The sequence below is a fragment of the Epinephelus fuscoguttatus genome, linkage group LG14 (genome assembly GCF_011397635.1).
Source record: "Epinephelus fuscoguttatus linkage group LG14, E.fuscoguttatus.final_Chr_v1".
Classification (NCBI taxonomy): domain Eukaryota; kingdom Metazoa; phylum Chordata; class Actinopteri; order Perciformes; family Serranidae; genus Epinephelus; species Epinephelus fuscoguttatus.
In genome coordinates this window covers 35,206,898-35,228,854 of record NC_064765.1, presented here as the reverse complement: position 1 = coordinate 35,228,854, position 21,957 = coordinate 35,206,898, and the positions used below count along the sequence as shown (strand labels likewise).

The window sequence follows — 21,957 nt, the reverse complement described above, 5'->3', positions numbered from 1 at the left end:
CTATACCCTGTCTAGTGACGTTTGCCTTGGACTACTAGCCTATTATTGTACACTCTTCCTCACAACATGAATGTGTAGTAATAGAATCTGTTTTCACGCTCACAAAGACCTCCACTGGAACACAGAAAAGTCTGGACAACACTCTGTCTTTTTTGTCTCTTTTTATGCCTTGTTTCTTTTTGTCTCTTTTCTTTTCTTTCTTTTTTCTTTCTTTCTGTCATTCTTTCTTTGTTTCTTTTTACTTTCTTTTTTCTATCTTTCTTTCTTCCTTTTTCACCTTTTCGCTTCGTTTTCCTTCTTTCATTCTTTCTTTCGTTCATTCTTTCTTTCTTTGTGTCTTTCTTTGATTTGTTTGTTTGGTTTTTCTCCGTCTTTTTGTCTTTCGGTCTTTCTTTTTGATTTTCTTTCTTTCTTTCTGTCTTCCTATTTGTCGCTTTTTCTGTCTTTCTTCCTTTGCTTGCTTTTTTTCGGTCAAATTAATGTCATTATTCATTTAAGCTATTTCAAATAGTCTTTTCATAGAATGCATTTACTAAATTAAGTGCACTTAAACAGGGGTTGGAGGCTGAATGTGGACTGCTTTGCCTGAATAGCTCCAGCTCTATACACTGATTTAGTATCCCGCTTCATTACATGCATTTACATTTTAAATACATTCATCTCCCCCAATTCCATGACCTGGATTTCAACAATACCTCCAGTGTGCAAGACTGTAGAACTATTTAACTTCATGCACCCTTTTCGTAATATCTCACACCTATTATTATTATTAGTAGTAGTAGTAGTAGTAGTAGTAGTATTATGGTGACTGTTAGGAGTCAGATGATTCAGCTGGGGTAAGGGCGCCATCTGCTGGCAGTAGGAGTTAACATGCATGGTTATTCAACAATATGTTGCAAAATCTAACAGTTTAGGACAAGAAACTACAACAGCAGAAGAACCCATAGTCCCAGAATGCACTGCGTGCTCTGATTGAAATACATAAGACTGGACTCTGAATGAAAACAATGATAAATAAATGTCAGAGGGGATACTGAGCATATAAAACTTGTTATTGGTGGTGATGTTGTCATAGGTTGTGACGTTACTGTTACTATAAGCAGCCCGTTACAGCTGATGCTGTTATTATCATTAGTATGAGTGTGTTACACAGACACTAGGCTCTCCCTGTGCTGTTTGACAGCCTCTGCCTGTTGGCTTCCTCCCATTTTGTCCTCAGATGGACCGAGACAAACAGCAGATGGTTTCCGTCCGGACCGACTCCCGACGCTGCAGCCTGAAGACTCCTCACAGACAGCCGGGTTGACACCCGTGGACCGTTCCACACGTCAGAGGGCCACAGGACGCGGATGACTGAAGTCCAGAGCAAAGTGCACACAGGAAGTCGCTTCTGCAAACAAAACTTTCTCTTCCATGATCTCCAACGCACGCCATAATGCAGCGGTGTTATGGCACAGTCCCGGCTCGGCTTTGGGTCTCGCCGATCGGCGTTTTATATGTTTTGGCATTATGTGTCGCACCTGTAATGTTACACCCGCAGTGTTTGGACTTTAAGCCGCCCTTCCGACCACTGAGAGAGCTGGAGTTTTGCGTTATGTACAAGGAGTTTGGCTGCTGTGATTATGAGAAAGACCAGGAGCTGATGACAAAGTATTACCAGATTATGGATAACTTTGATTATCATGGATATGCCAACTGTGCTGGGTTCGTCCTGGATCTGCTCTGCCAGGTAGGCACGCATGGACAAAGGTCGCTTGGCTTCGTCCAGCATGTCTCCATCATGCGCCAGCAGTCTGACCAAACAACAAAAACACAGACTCTTCAATAAGCAGGGAAGGTGATCTGTCATGTGTTATAACACTATATGTGTCCTAAAACAGCTCAGCAGAATGATATGATCTCAGAGGAAATTTAGAAAACATTAAGGCTTCCTCTTTTCATGAAGTTGACTGATGAGCTGGATGAAGGCAACGGTCACCATCCATACAGATGAGATGTAAAGAGGGACAGTAAGAGGTTAAAAGCTTTGAGAACACTCAGATGTTGATTGAGCAACTGGGGCTGCAATTTATTATCCGGCAGATGTACCCAATAATTCACTGTGTATTTCAGGCTTCATAACAGGCTCCTCACTTTGGGCTTGGGGAAGATTTGTGACGTTTTGTTTATTTATGGCTGTTTACTCATTTGAGGATAGACTGGAAACTGCAAGTCAAATCACTAATGTTTTTTGTTTAGTTGTTAATGCTTTTTGTGTACAGTTGGGATAAAGGACATTTGACCTTATATGTAAAGATGGTTAACATTAAGTTTTGTTAGAAATATGCCTTCATCATACATAAGCGATAATTTGAAGAAAATACCTCACTGCATTTATCTGCAGGCATATAGCAGCGTAAATAACCTTGCCTCGGTAGTCTTTATCATTAATACTTCAAGGTGCTTTTTTTTTTAAATTTTAAAAATGTAAAAGAATATGAATGAATGAATGAATGAATGAATGCTAGCTGTACTCAAAACAGTACCTTAAACCAACCAATTCCAGTGTGTTTACATTTATGTTTATTTTATTTAGAAAGGGACAGTGCACATTGATGAACATGATCAGTGAAGTCACGTAAATGAGCCAGATTTAGCTCTATGGGCTAATTTCCATCGGCAGTCCCTGGCAGGTTGATGATGTAAGTGTGTATAGGAAAGATATTAAATTAACATACAAAAGCACATAAACACATAAGCACAGATAAAAACGGATTGACGGCATGTCCATAAAAGGGCATATGAGCACAGAGCAAGCATATAACATAGACAAAAGCACATAACAAGGCACATAAGCAAATACAACAAAACATAAACACTGCTGATAAAAGAATGACATAACCATATAACCTAAAACATTAAGAACGTTCTACACAGAAGTGAAGCATAAAACACAACATATACCAAAGCACACAGCCACAAACAAACACACAAGCAAGGACAAAACAAAGTGCATAAGCAAGGACAACAGCACACAAGCACAATTTGAAGACAGTGACATAACCATAAAACCAAAGCACATTAAGGAAAACGTACTGTATAAAAGCACATAAGCCCTAACATACATGAATGAAAAGAGGACTTAACCGCTAATCCAGATCATGACAACACGCTTAATTGTCGAGTAACCACCTTTTTATTAATTTGGAGAATGACTTAAGAGATGGGATGTTCCTGAGTTCTGTGGGTACAGTGTTCCAGATGTGTGCTGTTTGATTGGAAAAGGCTGACTGTCTAAAGCTGCTCTTTCTCTGTGGTATTTTACAATCCCCCCTGGAGGTAGATCTGGTAGATGAGGTCTGATTTTGTGTAAGGAATTCATTGAGTAGAGGGGATGCCAGGCCATGGAGAATTTTATATACAAGTAACATATTGGCAAATTTGATCATATTTTCCCAATTTAAAAAAATCATATTTAGTTAAAATTTTACAATGATGATATGAATTTAAGGTTTTATCCAATGTTTTTAACGCCTGTTTGTAAAGTCTTTCCACTGGTTTTAGTTTTGCCTGTCTTAGTACAGCTGGTCTGACAGTATTTCATGTGTGAAAAAATCATTGCATTGAAGTACAACTTTGAGGCCTCTGTCGTTAGGTTGCTCCTGATGTATTTAAAATTTGCCAAATTGAACCTGAGTCTGTTCACAACTTTTTTGACTTGTGTTTTGAATGTGAGCTGTGAATCTATTACTATGTACTACTCATGTACTACTGATAATCTTCTCCCTGCTACTGTAACGTCTGGATCTGAATCTCTATTCACAGATTTGGAGAAAAACATACATACAGTTTTACTGACATTCAAATGTTAACAAGAGCTTGTTAACCAATTAGAAATATTGGCCATTGAAGCGAATAGCTCCTCTGCTGCTTGCTACTTGTTTTTTGCATGTAAATATAAGACCGTGTCATCACCGTACATCTGACAAGTTACGGTAGGTGGACAAGCTTCAGTTAGGTCATTAATAAACAAACTAAATAACAGAGGATCCAAAGTTGAACCTTGAGGTACACCAACATGATTTTCAGCCCCTTTTGAGGTAATCTGATCCATGCTAACACATTGTTTTCTGTCTGTAAGATATGATTTTATCCATTTAATGAGAGAAGGAGAAAAATTAAACTTTGATAACTTAGTAATGAAAACCTCATGATTAACAGGCTAACAGGCTTTCTTTAAATCGAGGAAAACACCACCTACCACTCCCCCTTGTCCAATTTAGACTTAATATTTTCTAAGAGAAAACAATTTGCTGTTTCAATGGAGTGAAGTTTTCGGAATCCAAATTGCATAGGATGCAACAAGAAGGATGTGGCATTCAAATATGACTGCTGGAAGTATGCTAATGGGTCTATAATTTCTAATGACCATATGATCACCTGCAGTTTTCCAAGCACTTGGGAACACTTCTTCATTAATGGACCAATTAACAATTTGCAATAGGGGAAATGAGTGCTACCTTGCAAGTTTTGATGAATACTGTGTCCATCCTGTCCACCTTATTTTCAAACACGGAAGTAAATAGTGATCAACTTCTGTGTTTTTGTGTGTGATTTCCGGTTAGCCGCTTTCCCTCATGCTTTCCCTTACTGGAGCTAACGGTGCAAGCTAATTTTATTCAGTTTTCAGTTTATGTTAGTCAATCAGTTAGTTAGTTAGTCTGTGTATTTTATATAGATAACTGTGCCCACGTTTCCGTTATCCGGTAAAAATAATTCCCTCTAAACACGAATAAATCGCACATCAATCAAAAACTATGAACCCAAAAAGCACAATGTATCCCGAGTGAGACAAACTGCATGATCCCCGTCTCCAGTGTACCAGCAGAGAACCTGCAGAATTGAATCAGCGAAAAAACACACCGGGCTACACAGCCTCTCTACCTGAGCAGCTGAAGCTGCGGCTCGCACCCTCAACACACAGACACACAGACGGTGTTTCTGCATGCCAGCCAAACATGTGCGCAACTGTGAGAAATAAGTTAATAGTTATAGTTAATACAGCTCCGAATGTCCTTTTTGTCTGTAGGAACAGTCTGTCACACCTAGTTGGCCTGTGCCAAATGCTGTACTGAGTCCCAGTATATATAAATATTCACTTATCATATGTGGGTTTGGGTTAGGGGCAGGTGAGAGGTCAGAGTCTGACATAGGAGGAGCCTGTTGTGTACATTGACTACAAATCCTTTATTGTTGCCAAGTAAGATTTGATTTTGTTAAAGTTCCTATAATCAATATGTTTTTTATGCAAACAATTGATCAAATGACTGTAATGTGAAAGAGGTGGGTTGTGGGGTTGGGTCCACATCTCATTATCACCTAATGCTGCAGTTTCCTTCAGTTCTATGGAGCATTTCAGCGTCCTTCATCTCATTGTCTTGGTTTTATGGCTGGCAACTGTAATGTTTTCATTCAGTCTCATCACTCATTTTGTTGCCATGACATTAGAAAAACTGTGTTAATCCGACTAAAATCAGACTTTTAAAATACATGTAAACATGTTAGTCCTACTGAAATCGTAACAAATCAAATTTCTCAAACTAGGACGAACACACCCAGATAATGTGATTGGTGGTCGAATTACTCCTGCATGTATACAGTCAATCGGACCCAAACTGGCCGAGGCGCTCTGTGCATGCTCCACAGTTTCCACCTTGGGCTTTGACCTTGAAGTCAAATAGCATCAAATGCATAACAGAAGAAGAAACCGGTAACAACATGGCAAAATCTACATCCAGAGATGTGCATTGTTGAATGGACGAAATGTACAGAGCTGTAAAGTTGTCCACCATGGTACCAGTTTGCTGCTAGCTAACAGTAACTAACTTGTTTGTTGATTGTTTGGTCTGTGACATAATAGGTCAACTGGAAAAAGGTCCAATACTAACAAGCTGAAAGAGGGCATATCACCGCCCATCGTAGCAGAGTCAGATATACTTTGATTCCCCTCCCATGCTTGTGTACTGAGACAAGGACAGTGGTCCAGTTAAATGGCCTAGTCAAGCTATAACTCGTCTTAATTGTGCATGTACTGTGCACTATGCACGTAAACGTACTGACTCACATCAACTCTGTTTCAGCAGTAGCAGCCAGCTGTTTTCAGAGAAAAGCTCTGATAAGCCCACTGTACACTACCTGCTCAGCAACAAACAACGGACAGAGGGTTAATGACAAGCTGGTAAACAATGTGTATCAAGAGTGGTTTGAGACCAAAACAGAGCTAAAAACAATTTAATATTGGATACCTTTTCAGGTGAACAGAAACATGGCTTCACATGAATACAAATGTTGCTCTACATTTGCTGATATGTAAATAGGCCACTGTGCTACCAAATTCACAATATCCGTTTAAAAAGTGATATGTCAGTGCTGACATTGGACCTCATGAAACAATATAAGGCAAGATTTTCTCTGATTTCTGTTGGTATCCACAGTTTGTTCTTTTTTTTGTTAGAACCCACTGAGTTCTGGAATTCACCAATATTTTCTAATTTTTCCTTTTCTCTTAGGTAAGAGAAAATTTTACAAGTGGTTGAGAGCTTTCTTGCCAAGATATGAGAAAAGTCTTCAAACTGTTGTCCAACGCAAAGAAAAATTACATTTTATGACTGAGGAACATTCAAAAAATTTATGAATATTATATTATCAATTTTAGATAATATTTTAAAGTAATTCAGGGCCAAAGAAATACTACTATACTTGGTCCATTGTTCCCAATTACCGTCATTTCAGTTACTGTCCATAAATCTGCTGACGAGTGCTGGAATGTAACCAAGTACATTTACTTAAGTACTGTACTTCAGCACAAATTTGAGGAACGTCTATTTTCCTTGATTATTTAATTTGCTTGCCACATTCTACTTGTACCCCACCACACTTCAGGGGGAAATATAGTACATTTACTTCTCTTCAACTACGGTATCTCACATAAGTGAGTACACCCCTCCCATTTCTGCAAATATTTCATTATATCTTTTCATGGGACAACACTATAGAAATGACACTTTGATATAACTTAAAGTAGTCAGTGTACAGCTTGTATAGTAGTATAGATTTACCTTCCTCTGAAAATTACTCAAAACACAGCCATCAACATCTAAACAGCTGGCAACATAAGTGAGTACACCCCACAGTGAACATGTCCAAATTGTGCCTAAAGTGTCAATATTTGTGTGCCAACCATTATTATCTAGCACTGCCTTAACCCTTTTGGGCATGGAATTCACCAGAGCTCACAGGTTGCTTCAGGAATCCTCTCCCACTCCTCCATGATGACATCATGGAGCAGATGAACGTTAAGACACCTTGTGCTCCTCCACCTTCAGCTTGAGGATGCCCCACAGGTGCACAGGTGAGTTTAGGGCTGGATACATACTTGGCCAGTCCATCACCTTCACCTTCAGCTTCCTCAGCAAGGCAGTTGTCATCTTCTAGGTGTGTTTTGGGTAATTATCATGTTGGAAAACTGCATTGCAGCTCAGTTTCTGAAGAGGGGCGATCATGCTCTGCTTGGAATTCATGTTTCCCTAAATGAACCGAGCTCCCCAGAGCCGGCAGCACTCATGCAGCCCCAAACTATGATGCTGCCACCACTATACTTGACTGTAGGCAAGGGACAGTTGTCTTGGTGCTCTTCACCAAGGTGCCACACATGCTGAAAGAGCACCAAGACAACTGTCCCTTGCCTACAGTGAACATGAATTCCAAGCAGAGCATGATCGCTCCTCTTCAGAAACTGGGCTGCAAGTTTTCATTATCAAGTTTTCCAACATGATAATGACCCAAAACACACCTAGAAGATGACAACTGCCTTGCTGAGGAAGCTGAAGGTGAAGGTGATGGACTGGCCAAGTATGTATCCAGCCCTAAACTCACCTGTGCACCTGTGGGGCATCCTCAAGCTGAAGGTGGAGGAGCGCAAGGTGTCTTCACATCCATCTGCTCCATGATGTCATCATGGAGGAGTGGGAGAGGATTCCTGAAGCAACCTGTGAGCTCTGGTGAATTCCATGCCCAAAAGGGTTAAGGCAGTGCTAGATAATAATGGTTGGCACACAAACTATTGACACTTTAGGCACAATTTGGACATGTTCACTGTGGGGTGTACTCACTTATGTTGCCAGCTGTTTAGATGTTGATGGCTGTGTTTTGAGTAATTTTCAGAGGAAGGTAAATCTATACTACTATACAAGCTGTACACTGACTACTTTAAGTTATATCAAAGTGTCATTTCTATAGTGTTGTCCCATGACAAGATATAATGAAATATTTGCAGAAATGGGAGGGGTGTACTCACTTAAGTGAGATACTGTATTTGATAAGCTACTAATTATATCACAAGTAAAGATTTTTGCCAACAAACCATATGAAAACATAGAAATGCAGCTGAAACTATTAGTCAATTCATTACCAAATTAATTGGCAACTATTTTCATAATCGTTTAAGTAATTTTTTATGCAATAAAACATTTCATGGTTTCAGCTTCTCGTGTATATGTATTGGAACCTGTTGCTTTTCTTTTTAATTATTTAATTATTTTAATTTCTTAAATTAATCTAAACTTTTCTGCTTTGAGTGCTTTTACTTTATATACTTAAATACATATCCCTGATTTTGATGTAGAGCTTTTACAAGTAACAAAGCATTTTTACAGTGTGGTATTAGTGCTTCTACCGAAGTAAAGGATCTGAATACTTCCTTCACCACTGTTGCTCACATGGCAAATGTCTTGTCATTGCAGGGTTTCTGAATTTCCTGTAACACCAGTACTGACAGTAAAAATCATATTTACTTTGTTTAAGTTTATATAACAGTATGTTAGTTTCACTGCTGTTGGAGTTCTTTTTCATACAGCATTTTTTTTGGTGGCATCTCTCCAATCTTTGTCTTTGTTAGTCTTTGCACATGGCACCACACCTGCCCATATATAGTGTCTAGAGGGTGTTATGTATGCTAATAGGTCACTTATGGTCATGTGGGATTCATCATTCAGCACAGCTGGTTAAGAGCAGATTATGATGGTTAAGAACGTTCGGTGCATCTAGAGTTGACTTCTCGTTTATTTTTTCTTACCAGAAAATATAAGAGAAATTTAACAGTATGTTGCCACATAAGGGGCCCACTGTCTCAGTTGTTTTTTACACATCCCTAAAATGGCCCAAAACCAGTTAATGCCAACACATTGTCACTCCCAACTCAACAAATACTGGCACTTTTCAGTGGCCCTGCAGGTTATAATATGATGTTCTAGGTAGCTTTAGCCTCACTTTTTGATGCTTGGGGACAGCATGTCAATTTCCACTTGTATGTGCATTGTGTCTTTTCAAAATAATACTTCCATGTTCAAAGGAAATGTACAGTTTCCGCTCGTTCAATACATACAAGGTCGTTTCAAAATAAACTTCCAACTTAGGTTAATTTCCTTAGGTTTCAGTAACACGTGGTTAGGTTTAGAAAAACATCATGGTTTGGGTTAAAATAACTATGTCTTACTGATGTTATGTCATGTATTTCACTCAACGCATGTCACATTCATAAGACGTCATGTGACACACTACACTACAGAATAACTCACCATTTATTTATGGTTTCACACATGAGACAACGGCAGTCTACTGGGTGAAAATCCTGTGTTTGTTTGACTTATCCAACACCCCTCCCACCCAACTTATCCAGACTTTGTCACTCTTTATACTATGGCAGTTGCTCAGAGCGTTAGAAAATAAAGTGGCATGTTGTGACACACACATGTGGTGCATCCGTAACTGACGCTGGGGGCCACTGACCAATCATCAGTATTTGACAAGCTGGGAGTGAGGACAAGTTGTTGATGCAGGTTTAAATAGATGTCTTCATATTACACATCATACTCAGTCTTCCTCTTAATTGTCTCTCCTCTCCTCGACTCTCCTCTGCTCAGGAATGTTCTCCATATGCAGCTCACCTCTTCGATGCTGAGGTCCCAACCACCCCGCTCAGGACCATCCCTGGCCTCTGTCCTGACTACTGCTCCCAGTTCTGGAAGAAGTGTGGCTCCACCATCCCTTACCTGTCTGACGACCCACACATAGACAAAATTAAACATGACCAGACACTCCTCTGCCAGTACCTGCAGCTGGACGACGAGGACTACTGCTATCCACACCTCCTCAGCAACCAGAAGCTCACCCAGAATCTGGGCCGAGTTCAGTCAGACTCAGATGGCTGTCTGCAGTTGTGTCTGAAAGAAGTTGCGAATGGGCTGCGGAACCCGCTAGCTATGGTGCACGCCAATGATGGTACACATCGGTTCTTTGTAGCAGAACAGGTGGGCTTGGTGTGGACATACCTTCCTGATGGGTCCAAACTGGAGAGACCATTTTTGAACATTTCCAAGGCGGTGTTGACGTCATCATGGGAAGGTGATGAGAGAGGCTTTCTGGGACTCGCCTTTCACCCCACGTATAAGTTCAATAGGAAGCTGTATGTGTATTACTCAGTGGAGGTGGGTTTTGATGAGAGGATCAGGATCAGTGAGTTCCATGTGTCAGCCCACGACATGAATGTGGTGGATCATACCTCTGAGCGGTAGGTATGGTCTGATCCAGGTTGGCAAACAGCAGTAGTGCAATACCTGGTCTTTTTCTTAGTTGTCATGTCCACTTTCTCTTCAGGGTTATTCTGGAGATTGATGAACCAGCATCCAATCACAATGGAGGGCAACTTCTATTTGCAGATGATGGCTACTTGTACATTTTCACAGGAGATGGTGGAATGGCAGGAGACCCATTTGGGAAATATGGGAATGCCCAGAACAAGTAAGACGTCCCCCAAAGGTTTCTGGAACTAGACACCCTTTAATGTTCTTAAGTAACAAAGGATTAACCCAATTTTAGAAAATGAAGCAAAAGTCTGATATAGGGCTACTGTTACATCCATGTTTTAGTCATACTATATAAAGTTAGTTCAGATATATACAGTATATACAGTACAGGCCAAAAGTTTGGACACACCTTCTCATTCAATGCATTTTCTTTATTTTCATGACTATTTACATTGTAGATTCTCACTGAAGGCATCAAAACTATGAATGAACACATGTGGAGTTATGTACTTAACAAAAAAGGTGAAATAACTGAAAACATGTTTTATATTCTAGTTTCTTCAAAATAGCCACCCTTTGCTCTGATTACTGCTTTGCACACTCTTGGCATTCTCTCCATGAGCTTCAAGAGGTAGTCACCTGAAATGGTTTTCCAACAGTCTTGATGGAGTTCCCAGAGGTGTTTAGCACTTGTTGGCCCCTTTGCCTTCACTCTGCGGTCCAGCTCACCCCAAACCATCTCGACTGGGTTCAGGTCCGGTGACTGTGGAGGCCAGGTCATCTGCCGCAGCACTCCATCACTCTCCTTCTTGGTCAAATAGCCCTTACACAGCCTGGAGGTGTGTTTGGGGTCATTGTCCTGTTGAAAAATAAATGATCGTCCAACTAAACGCAAACCGGATGGGATGGCATGTTGCTGCAGGATGCTGTGGTAGCCATGCTGGTTCAGTGTGCCTTCAATTTTGAATAAATCCCCAACAGTGTCACCAGCAAAACACCCCCACACCATCACACCTCCTCCTCCATGCTTCACAGTGGGAACCAGGCATGTGGAATCCATCCGTTCACCTTTTCTGCGTCTCACAAAGACACGGCGGCTGGAACCAAAGATCTCAAATTTGGACTCATCAGACCAAAACACAGATTTCCACTGGTCTAAAGTCCATTCCTTGTGTTTCTTGGCCCAAACAAATCTCTTCTGCTTGTTGCCTCTCCTTAGCAGTGGTTTCCTAGCAGCTATTTGACCATGAAGGCCTGATTCGCGCAGTCTCCTCTTAACAGTTGTTCTAGAGATGGGTCTGCTGCTAGAACTCTGTGTGGCATTCATCTGGTCTCTGATCTGAGCTGCTGTTAACTTGCGATTTCTGAGGCTGGTGACTCGGATGAACTTATCCTCAGAAGCAGAGGTGACTCTTGGTCTTCCCGTGCCAGTTTCGTTGTAGCGCTTGATGGTTTTTGCGACTCCACTTGGGGACACATTTAAAGTTTTTGCAATTTTCCGGACTGACTGACCTTCATTTCTTAAAGTAATGATGGCCACTCGTTTTTCTTTAGTTAGCTGATTGGTTCTTGCCATAATATGAATTTTAACAGTTGTCCAATAGGGCTGTCGGCTGTGTATTAACCTGACTTCTGCACAACACAACTGATGGTCCCAACCCCATTGATAAAGCAAGAAATTCCACTAATTAACCCTGATAAGGCACACCTGTGAAGTGGAAACCATTTCAGGTGACTACCTCTTGAAGCTCATGGAGAGAATGCCAAGAGTGTGCAAAGCAGTAATCAGAGCAAAGGGTGGCTATTTTGAAGAAACTAGAATATAAAACATGTTTTCAGTTATTTCACCTTTTTTTGTTAAGTACATAACTCCACATGTGTTCATTCATAGTTTTGATGCCTTCAGTGAGAATCTACAATGTAAATAGTCATGAAAATAAAGAAAACGCATTGAATGAGAAGGTGTGTCCAAACTTTTGGCCTGTACTGTATATATATATATGTGTGTGTGTGTGTGTGTGTCTGTGTCTGTGTACGTATATACATATATATATATATATATATATCAATAAATATATAAAAAGAGTAATTGCACATGTCTGTGAATTTGAGATAAAATATTACTTTTTCTATGTTGAACATCTACTTTAGGTCAGCTCTATTGGGTAAAGTTCTCCGCATTGATGTGGATGACAATGAGAGAGGCCCATTGTACAGAATTCCTCCAGATAACCCCTTCATACATGAACAGGGGGCACGACCTGAGGTCTATGCTTACGGTGTCCGTAACATGTGGAGGTGTTCTGTGGACCGTGGCGACCCTCGCAACAGAGAGGGCAAAGGCCGTATATTCTGCGGGGATGTGGGCCAAAACAAGTTTGAAGAAATCGACATCATCGAGAAGGGTCGAAACTACGGCTGGAGAGCCAAAGAGGGCTTTTCCTGCTACGATAAGAAGCTCTGTGCCAACAGCTCATTAGGTAGGCATGTTATGGTGATTACAGTGAAATGGTTTGGAAAAATCCATGGTTACCCTCCTTAAACTGCAGATAACACTGGTCTCCAATTGATCTTAATGAGGGACCGAGACTGTGGAATTTTTCATCACAAACAAACAATGTGGTAGCCCTTGACACAAACTCAGCCCAGTCGGCAGAAGAAAATATTGGCATTGTACATTTCTGCAAACTGCAAATATCTTATATTGACACATTTCATACATCATATGTATGTGAGATGACTTTGTCATTGGGAGGTTGAAGAGATGGCATGCCACTTAAGCAAGATGCCTGCCAAGCTGCAGACCACTGCAGCCCTCTGTTCAAGACCAAGAAACAACAAAACTGGTCATGGTTTAGTGAGTCACTGATGTGCTTTTAGTAGCTTTTTAGCCCCCAAGCATTGGTGTTTTCTCGTGACTCTTGACTTATTTACCAACGGCTTTTTAGCCCCCAAACATGGATGTTTTTTAGCGACCTGTAAGTGATTTACCAATGACTTTTTAGCCCCTAAACGTGTTTTATAGGGACCCATTGCTGTGCTTCCTGTGGTTTTTCAGCTCTCAAACATGGTTTTAAAGTGATGAGTGGTTGTTTTACCAGCCGCTTTTTCATACTCAAACATGGGTGTTTTTCAGGACACCCCCACCGGGCTTCCAGCTGCAGACTCTTGATAGAAATGGTGACCAACTTTTTGGTGCTGCCACATAGTAAAGGATATAACTCAACATTACAACTAATTTGTCTGCAATTGGTGTCAGAGGGAATATTGAAAGAACTGAAACATTGAAAAATATTGACAAAAACATTTGACTGGTGTCTACCACAGAGAACTTACATATTTTTGTAAGCAGAATGTGGCTTATATTGTTGTCACAGTTGGATAATCAATGACCATAACCCACGACATGATTTACTGGCCTAACTGTAATTCGTTTAATGCATCACCAGTTACTTCAGATGCACCTTGTTAGTTGGAACAGCCTTGTTCTCTCTACATTATATAACTCTCATCATGGCAATGTAGTGCAATTACTATGCTCATTTCAAAAATATCTGCTAAAAGTACCCACAATTGATCTTTTTAATTTGACCTAATGCTGACAGCATTTAGATTTCATGTGGGTAATAATCATTAAGTATTATCACATGAACAGAGGTTTGACTTATTCTTGAAATCCATATTAATATACAGCTTTGAAATCTATTTTCACTCATAAAAGCATGTTTTATCAGGTAAACAAGTCATTGCACAGGAATGACAGGTGAAGAGGTGAAGGAGAAACTCAATACTACCAATAATCACCTCTGGGTTTTTTCACAGATGATGTCCTCCCTATTTACGCCTACCCTCACAAGATGGGCAAGTCAGTGACTGGTGGCTATGTGTATCGAGGCTGTGAATACCCCAATCTGAATGGCATGTACATATTTGGAGACTTCATGAGTGGGTAAGGTTTAATCAGGTAAATAGCATATTTTCTTTGCTAAGAATGACAATAAAACATTTTTGATTCATAGCAAAAATGTGATGTCAGACCTAAACCTGGGTTTGGGGGGGGGTTAAGGTGAGGAGAAGGTCTGATAAGAACTGGGGGTTGTGGGCATAAAGTGATTTGTAAGTGAGGAGGAGGATTTTGTGTGAAATGCTGGACTGGACCAAAAGCCAGTGAAGATGGATGAGGCTGGGGGTGATGTGCTGCCAGGGCTTGGTGCAGGTTAGAACCCTGGCAGCTGAGTTCTGCACATACTGGAGCCTGTCCAGGGCTTTACTGGGTCCCCAGGGCAAGACTCCATTACAATAATCCAGATGGGAGGCAGTGAAGGCATGGACGATGGTCTCTGCCACTGACTCTGAGTGATGGCCAGAGTCTGGAGACTTTCTGAGGTGGTAGAAAGCAAATGTGGTGATGGATTTTGATGTGTGGAGGAGAAGTCTCTGACTTCCCGGAGCAGCGCCTTGATAGCCATAACCATAAAAACCCAGTATGTTATATATGAAAACTCTCTGAAAGGGGCCTTTGCTTTCAAAACATAAAGTGAATTTTGCCTCTGTACTTAAGTAAAGTTTGAATGCAGGGCTTTTTAATGGAATATTTTTCACACTGTGGTAATGATACTTTTACTTAAGTAAACTTCAGATTTGAATATTTCTTTCACCACTGGTAATGGTGGTGAGGAGGTAGTGTGGCTCAGGTTCTGTTTGGCGACACCTAAGAACGACTTAATATCTTTATGGATCCATTTTCTTCATGTATGTTTACATTCTATGTGTCATTTTAATGTGTCTGTGACGGTGACAGTCTCATTTTCATTGGTTAAAGGTCACTGTGACCTTGTGTCCATCCTATTCTCATGAACACAGTATCTCAAGAAAACATTAAGTGAATTTCCTCAAATTTGGTACAAATGCCCACTTGGACTCAAGGATGAACTGATTAGAATTTTGTTGTGAAAGGTCCCTGTGACCATGTCTTTCTCATTCTTGAGAACGCGACATCACAAGAACACCTTAAGGAGTTCTTGTGATGAGTTTTTTCAAATTTGGCACCAATGTCCACTTTGAGTCAAGAATGAAGTGATTACAAATTGGTGGTGGAAGATCAAAGGTGAAGGTCACTGTGACCTCACAAATGTTTTTGGCCATAACTCAAGAATTCATACAGTAGCTATGACAAATTTCACACAAATAGCTAATAGGATAAAATGATGGAGTGATGAAATTTTATGTCCAAAAGGTCAAAGGTCAACGTCATTGTGACATCACTGTGGCAGCTGTGGCTCAGAGGTGGAGCGGGTCGTCCATCAATCCCGCATGTCAAAGTATCCTTGAGCAAGATACTGAACCCCAAATTGCTCCCGATGATGCTTTCATCGGTGTGTGAGCGCGTTAAAAACTGAGAAGCAGGTGGCACCTTGTATGGTAGCCTCTGCCACCAGTGTATGAGTATGGTGAATGTGACTCGTAGTGTAAAAAGCGCTTTGAGTGGTCAGATGATTAGAAAGGTGCTATACAAATGCAGGTCCATTTGCCATTTACCATAACGTTCTGCATAAACACTTTTATGGCCATTATTTAACGCCATAACACAGGAACGAAAGGGGAGATTTTGGTCAGATACTAAGTTGGTGTCCACCTTGAGACTGTGCTGATTGTATAGATCTTGTCTAGATCTAGAATTTGTAGCTCATTTGCAGCAACATCCATATTTGAATAATTGTTAAGTGTCATGGCTACATATAAGTCTGGACAGACATGGATGCACACTATAACTGCAACTGACTGATTTGTGAAGGCATGCTTTAGTTTGTCATATGGATTTTCCATACTGTATTTTTATTTTTATAATGTCTGTTGCTCTTCCTGAGTTTTCCTTCATTTGTTCCCCATTAAAAAATTTGAATGGAGGTTCTGAGGACAGAGGCTGATGTATGCTGTACAGACTGTAAAGCAGCCTGAGGCAAACTGTGATTAGTGATACTGGTCTATGTACATAAAACTGACTTGACTTGATTTGACACTGCTATATAACAAGTTCATGCATGCCCTCTAACACTGTTCAAAAGTATTTAGGGAAAAGTAGGAAAACATAAAGCAGAGTAAAAGTTGGCAAAACTTTCTATTAATGCATTAATGTTTAACGTCACAACGCTCCATCATGAAGTGCACATTAGAGATTGTAGTTTTTTCCTTTTCCAGGCGTTTGATGAGCCTGCAGGAGGACAGAAACACAAGGCAGTGGAAATACAATGAGATCTGTATGGGGTTGGGCCTGACCTGTGCCTTCCCTGGACTCATCAACAACTACCACCAGTACATCATCTCCTTTGCAGAGGATGAAGCTGGTAATGCATAAACACATGCACACCCTCAAACTTAGAAAACGTCTTATGTTTGCACAAGCTGTAGTTTGGAACTAAGTTTTCCTGTGTAATGTCTTCCTGATGTAATGTTTTGTTTTTCTTTCCATCAGGCGAGCTGTACTTCATGTCGACTGGAATACCGAGCGCTACGTCACCTTCAGGAGTCATTTATAAGGTGGTGGACCCCTCAAGGTGAGTAATAAGGAGTGTGCGCTATACTGGAAATTCCTGTCCTCTGTTAGACAGCGCAGGCTATGACAAAGAATTACACTGTCCAGGACTTCATTTCAGCTTCAGCAGAACATGAGTAATGATGTATTTTTATGCATGCATCCATCCATCCAACACATGTTCAGGCACAAAAGAACCACGCAGTCAGTTCAACACTGGATCTGAATGATGCTGCTCATACAAAACCAGGTACAAGATGGTACAGTCCATTACTGGCACTGCTAGGGGTGATATGGAATAGTCCAAGCTGCAGCAGAAACAGGGTTTTATACAGTGAGTAATATGATCATTACTTTGCTTCTTTCTTACTTTATCATTGCACAAAGAAAACTTGTTTAATTTGCCATGTACAGTAACTGCTTACTGTGTGGAGAGTTTACAGTTCTATTTCTACTTCTTGGAAATGGATATGTAAGACACACATCTGGTCATAATTACAAACACAGGCATGTCATTCTTCTCTGTGAGCCTGAGGGATGTGCAGTATCATGATCATACTTGGCCTGGATGTGCGCTTAGATCTGTGTTTTCTCAGTGCTGGTGGGATAACTTTTGCTGAATGTGGAGGTTATACTGCCTGTCTCTGTTTTGGTAAAGAGGGGGAAATGAAGCAGTGTTGGCAGTAGTGTGAAAGGCCTGCCATCCTAAATCTCCCTTCTCTGACTTTGCTTCAGACAGCTCTTGGCTCTCTCTGCATTTCTCTCAGCAGTAGATGGTTGTGTCACCTAATTTGTTTCCCAGCCATCAAGCTCATTTAAGCGTTTCTCACCACTTTGGTGACTTGAGCTGGAAATTAAATACATATTAAAAGACTGAACATTTGAGTTTTTTTATGTGTCCACCTGCTTGTATTCTGGCTTATCTCATGTGCAACAGTATTTCATTCTGTTTTGCTTTCAGACGTGCTCCACCAAGACAATGTCACTATGACCCTCTTCCTGTCAGAGTGAAAAGTAACCTCATCCAGTTTGTTCCCCAGGAGAGTGAGTCCACTTCCAAACACTTTGACCTCACTACTGACTTGCTACAAAACTAATTAAATCTGTGACATTATAAATTATATTCTTGATCTCATGTTGTTTTATTCTTTTTCCATTAGCATTAATCGGAGTTGACATAGCAAACAAAATCGAGCCTGAGCCACAACCCACAGAGTCCTACGACTGGCTCCAGGAGCTTATTGACCTTCTAGGAGTACCAGACCCAACCACTCCTTTGCCAACCACAACTACCACTAAATCACCCAGACATTCAAGACGGAAAGGCAGACGCAGGAAAGGCAAAGCCAGAGCGGGAAGTACACCCCAGCTCCAGAACGGAGCAGTGAGGCTGGTTGGGGATGACCAAGGCCGCAGTGACCGTGGACGGGTGGAGATCTACTTTAATGGGGCGTGGGGCACCGTGTGTGATGACCTGTGGACCACCAAGAATGCTGCAGTGGTTTGTCGGCAGTTGGGCTTCAAGTACGCTCTGAAGGCAGCCAAGAACTCGGAGTTCGGGGAGGGGAGAGATCTGGAGATTCTTCTGGATGATGTTCAATGTGAAGGGATCGAGTCTACCCTGCTGGACTGCCAACACGCTGGTGTGGGGATAAATAACTGCGCCCATTATGAAGATGCTGGGGTGATCTGTGGCAACTCGGACTATGTTATAGAAGTTTAAATGTTTGACTACTATCAAATCAGAGCTGTCATCGACTAAACCGGTTGTCTTAAAAATCCACCCTAAATGTAACAGTTCGAAACTGATATTTTCAGTCTACTTTTGGTGAAGAACTTGCTAATTCCCATCAATGAGCACACCAAACAGACCAAATAACTTTGTGCTGCATTTCCAGCCACTACAAGTGGAGTTAATTAGCATAAAGGTGTTCTAAAATTACTGTATTTTGTTGTCAGTCCATCACAATATAAAAGGAAGGGGGAAATCTTGTATAATACAATGCACCCACAGTACACTGTGCTTTGAATAAGGGGCATGGTATCAATTGCTCTCATAGAACCCACAGGTAACTACAAAATGAAATCACAATCTAAAGCAGGTAGTGATGTAGGTTTTTATGGAAATTGGGAGTGCCAGTGGGCAAAGGACAATCCTTTAATCAAAGCATTCCAGAGGTTATTTATAAGATAAGCTAACAGCTGGAATGCACTGATGATATCTAACACTTTAACTACATCCAAGGGTGGAGTTTTCCTTCAGCAGTGTTTTACTTGCCATTAGGGGCACATAGCTTTTTCTCAAAGCTAAATGTTTATGTAGGAGTTTATTTTTAATTTTACATCTTAGACTTGAATGTTTAATTTGAATGTATGTTTAGCACTTTTGCATTCACTCTTTGCCCTTTCAGTGATTTGTTACAGTAACAAATTTGATAATTAGTGTCTGAATGTCATATTTCCAAGTGAATGTTCGGTGCCCACTGAATGAATGTATGGTTGTATCATGATGTTGTAAATTTAGAACATGATTTTAATAAAAGGGTCCTAGTCTGTACTGGTTTCCAGCTACACTTAAGCCTAACATAACTCGACATTTGATATCGGCTGATTATATTTTTATGTTGTTCAATTTTAAAAAAAAAAAACGAAATACCTGCTTTTGATGGCTTAAATATAGTTCAAACACTCGTTACAAAGATATAAATTGAAGGAAGAACATTTTACTATTTTCAAATACTTTTATTATCCGAAATTGTATGGAACAAGCAGCACATGACAATTTGAACACAAAATAAATCAAAAATATGATGTGCAAAAAGGCAGTAAACCTCTGGGAAATAAAATAATCATGCAAAGTCTATATGAATTAAGACATTCACATGTATGTTCACAGTACCAGAGTTCTTCTTATTATTGCCAATTTAACAGAGGTAGGTTATAGTGCAAAATTTAACTCAAGGACATAATTTCTAAGAAAAACACCATATTCCCTGCATTTTATTAGTGATGAAAATGTAAGTGTTAACATCGGCGTCAATCAGCCAACTTTTGGCATAGTCGTGACTGTTGCTATTTCAGTGGGTTTTCAGGTCATGAAAGTTTATTTTAATGTTTTGGTCAACCAAAAAAAGTCTTGTTCAGAACAAAAGAGTTGGATGTTCTGTTTTCCGGTAAAGGTTTAATGGTTTTAAGGCTGTTTTTTGCAAGCAAAAAATGGCATTAGCATTAGCTCAGTTACTCATGGCTGTAAATGCACCATTCTAACCAAGCTAGCAGCTATAGTTAGGGTTATCTCCACCTTCTTGTCCAAATATTGTCACATTTGGCTCCAAATATCCAAGCAGGCGACAGCCAAAATGCCAAATTTAAGACTACAAACAATGGCTGACATCATGGTGGCTACGTCCATTATTTTACACACAATCTGTGGTTAGCACACACCACCACAGTTCAAACTAGACAAAATCAGCTCCATACTGGCACCCTGTGGTCTTCTGCATAATTGTATTAAATGAACTACAAAACATGCACAGCATCACCATTCAGAATAGATAGCTGAATGTTGTGACTGTACAACTTTTTCTTTTTCCATCAATTGTTCAAACATTGCATCACAATTCAAGTCTAAATATACAAGCAAAACATATCCTTAAAAAAAGACCAGCCGAGCATCTTCCATGATTGCATTATGCGGGGTAAATACCAGGACTTACAAAGTCTAAATGACAGCCCTTTTATTCTAACCAGTCATTGCTTGTTTGAGTAATCTTTCCTCTGTGTTGTGAAGGTCATTGACATGCAAAGCGGCAGATCTCAGGAGCCGGAGCCAGGCTTGACCACCCTACAGCCTGCCAATGTGTGGCCCTTGCCTCTACTTCTCACCCTGGTTCTCTGCATCCAGCCTGATATTAGCCCTGAATCTCCTCAGTATCTGTGTGTCACAGCAGGACTTTGATTTATGACATTACAAGAGAGAATTACATGACACACACCTACAAAATATCAAGGACAACACAATGAAGTTGAAGACTTATTGCAATTGTAGTTCCTGATGTGAAGATAACAAAGATGCATGAGTCCAGGTGACTGGATGAAATCATACCTTCATACATCCACCAAAACATACATACACAAGCTTAATTCACTGGCTGTGAAATGTTACATCACATGAGCCCAATATCACAAATCACAATTTGCCTCACAGGGCTTTACAGCATACGACATCCCTCTGTCCTTAAGACCCTCACAGCGGATAAGGAAAAACTCCCCAAAAAAACCCCTTTGACGGGGAAAAAAAACGGTAGAAACCTCAGGAAGAGCAACTGAGGAGGGATCCCTCTTCCAGGACGGACAGACGTGCAATAGATGTCGTACAGAACAGATCAGCATAATAAATTAACAGTAATCCATATGACACAGAGAGAGAGAGAGAGAGAGAGAGAGAGAGATGCAGGTAATGACAGTAGCTTACAACAACATTAATGAAAGTAATAATATTATAGTTATGGTTCTGGTTACTGCGGTACAATATGTTGAAAGTATGTATTAATACCTGGCAGTATACAAGTGTGACAATAATCATATGTGTATAATAACAGAAGAAGTATGACTAATGACTAATGATGGCAGCAGCAGCAGGAGGCATCTGGCAGGACCACGGCAGCAGCACAACCACACACGTCACGCTGTCCAGGCACCGCTGTGATATGAGTTAATCTGAGAGACAGTGGAGCACAAAGCATCCGGAGAAGAAGCCGAGTTAGTGACATCCAGAATGGCCGAGTTAGCAAGATGCAGTAA

At 40.5% G+C, this 21,957-nt stretch overlaps 1 protein-coding gene across 2 annotated transcripts; it reads left to right on the top strand.

Moving 5' to 3' along the window:
• The first annotated feature begins 1,136 nt into the window (after window positions 1-1,136).
• Window positions 1,137-19,770, top strand: hhipl1 (HHIP-like 1). Of its 2 annotated transcripts, XR_007450904.1 has the most exons (10): window positions 1,137-1,729; window positions 9,960-10,606; window positions 10,693-10,836; window positions 12,774-13,102; window positions 14,445-14,571; window positions 16,821-16,966; window positions 17,095-17,176; window positions 17,341-17,488; window positions 18,116-18,198; window positions 18,315-18,371. XR_007450904.1 is itself a non-coding variant. In XM_049596249.1 (9 exons), the coding sequence occupies exons 1-9, from the start codon at window positions 1,436-1,438 to the stop codon at window positions 18,875-18,877; spliced, it is 2,415 nt and encodes an 804-aa protein (XP_049452206.1). In that variant the 5' UTR covers window positions 1,139-1,435; the 3' UTR covers window positions 18,878-19,770. The 2 variants fall into 2 exon arrangements, 1 of the variants encoding a protein (XP_049452206.1); XM_049596249.1 differs by lacking the exon at window positions 17,341-17,488 and having other exon boundaries at window positions 1,139-1,729; window positions 18,315-19,770.
• The last annotated feature ends 2,187 nt before the right edge of the window (window positions 19,771-21,957 follow it).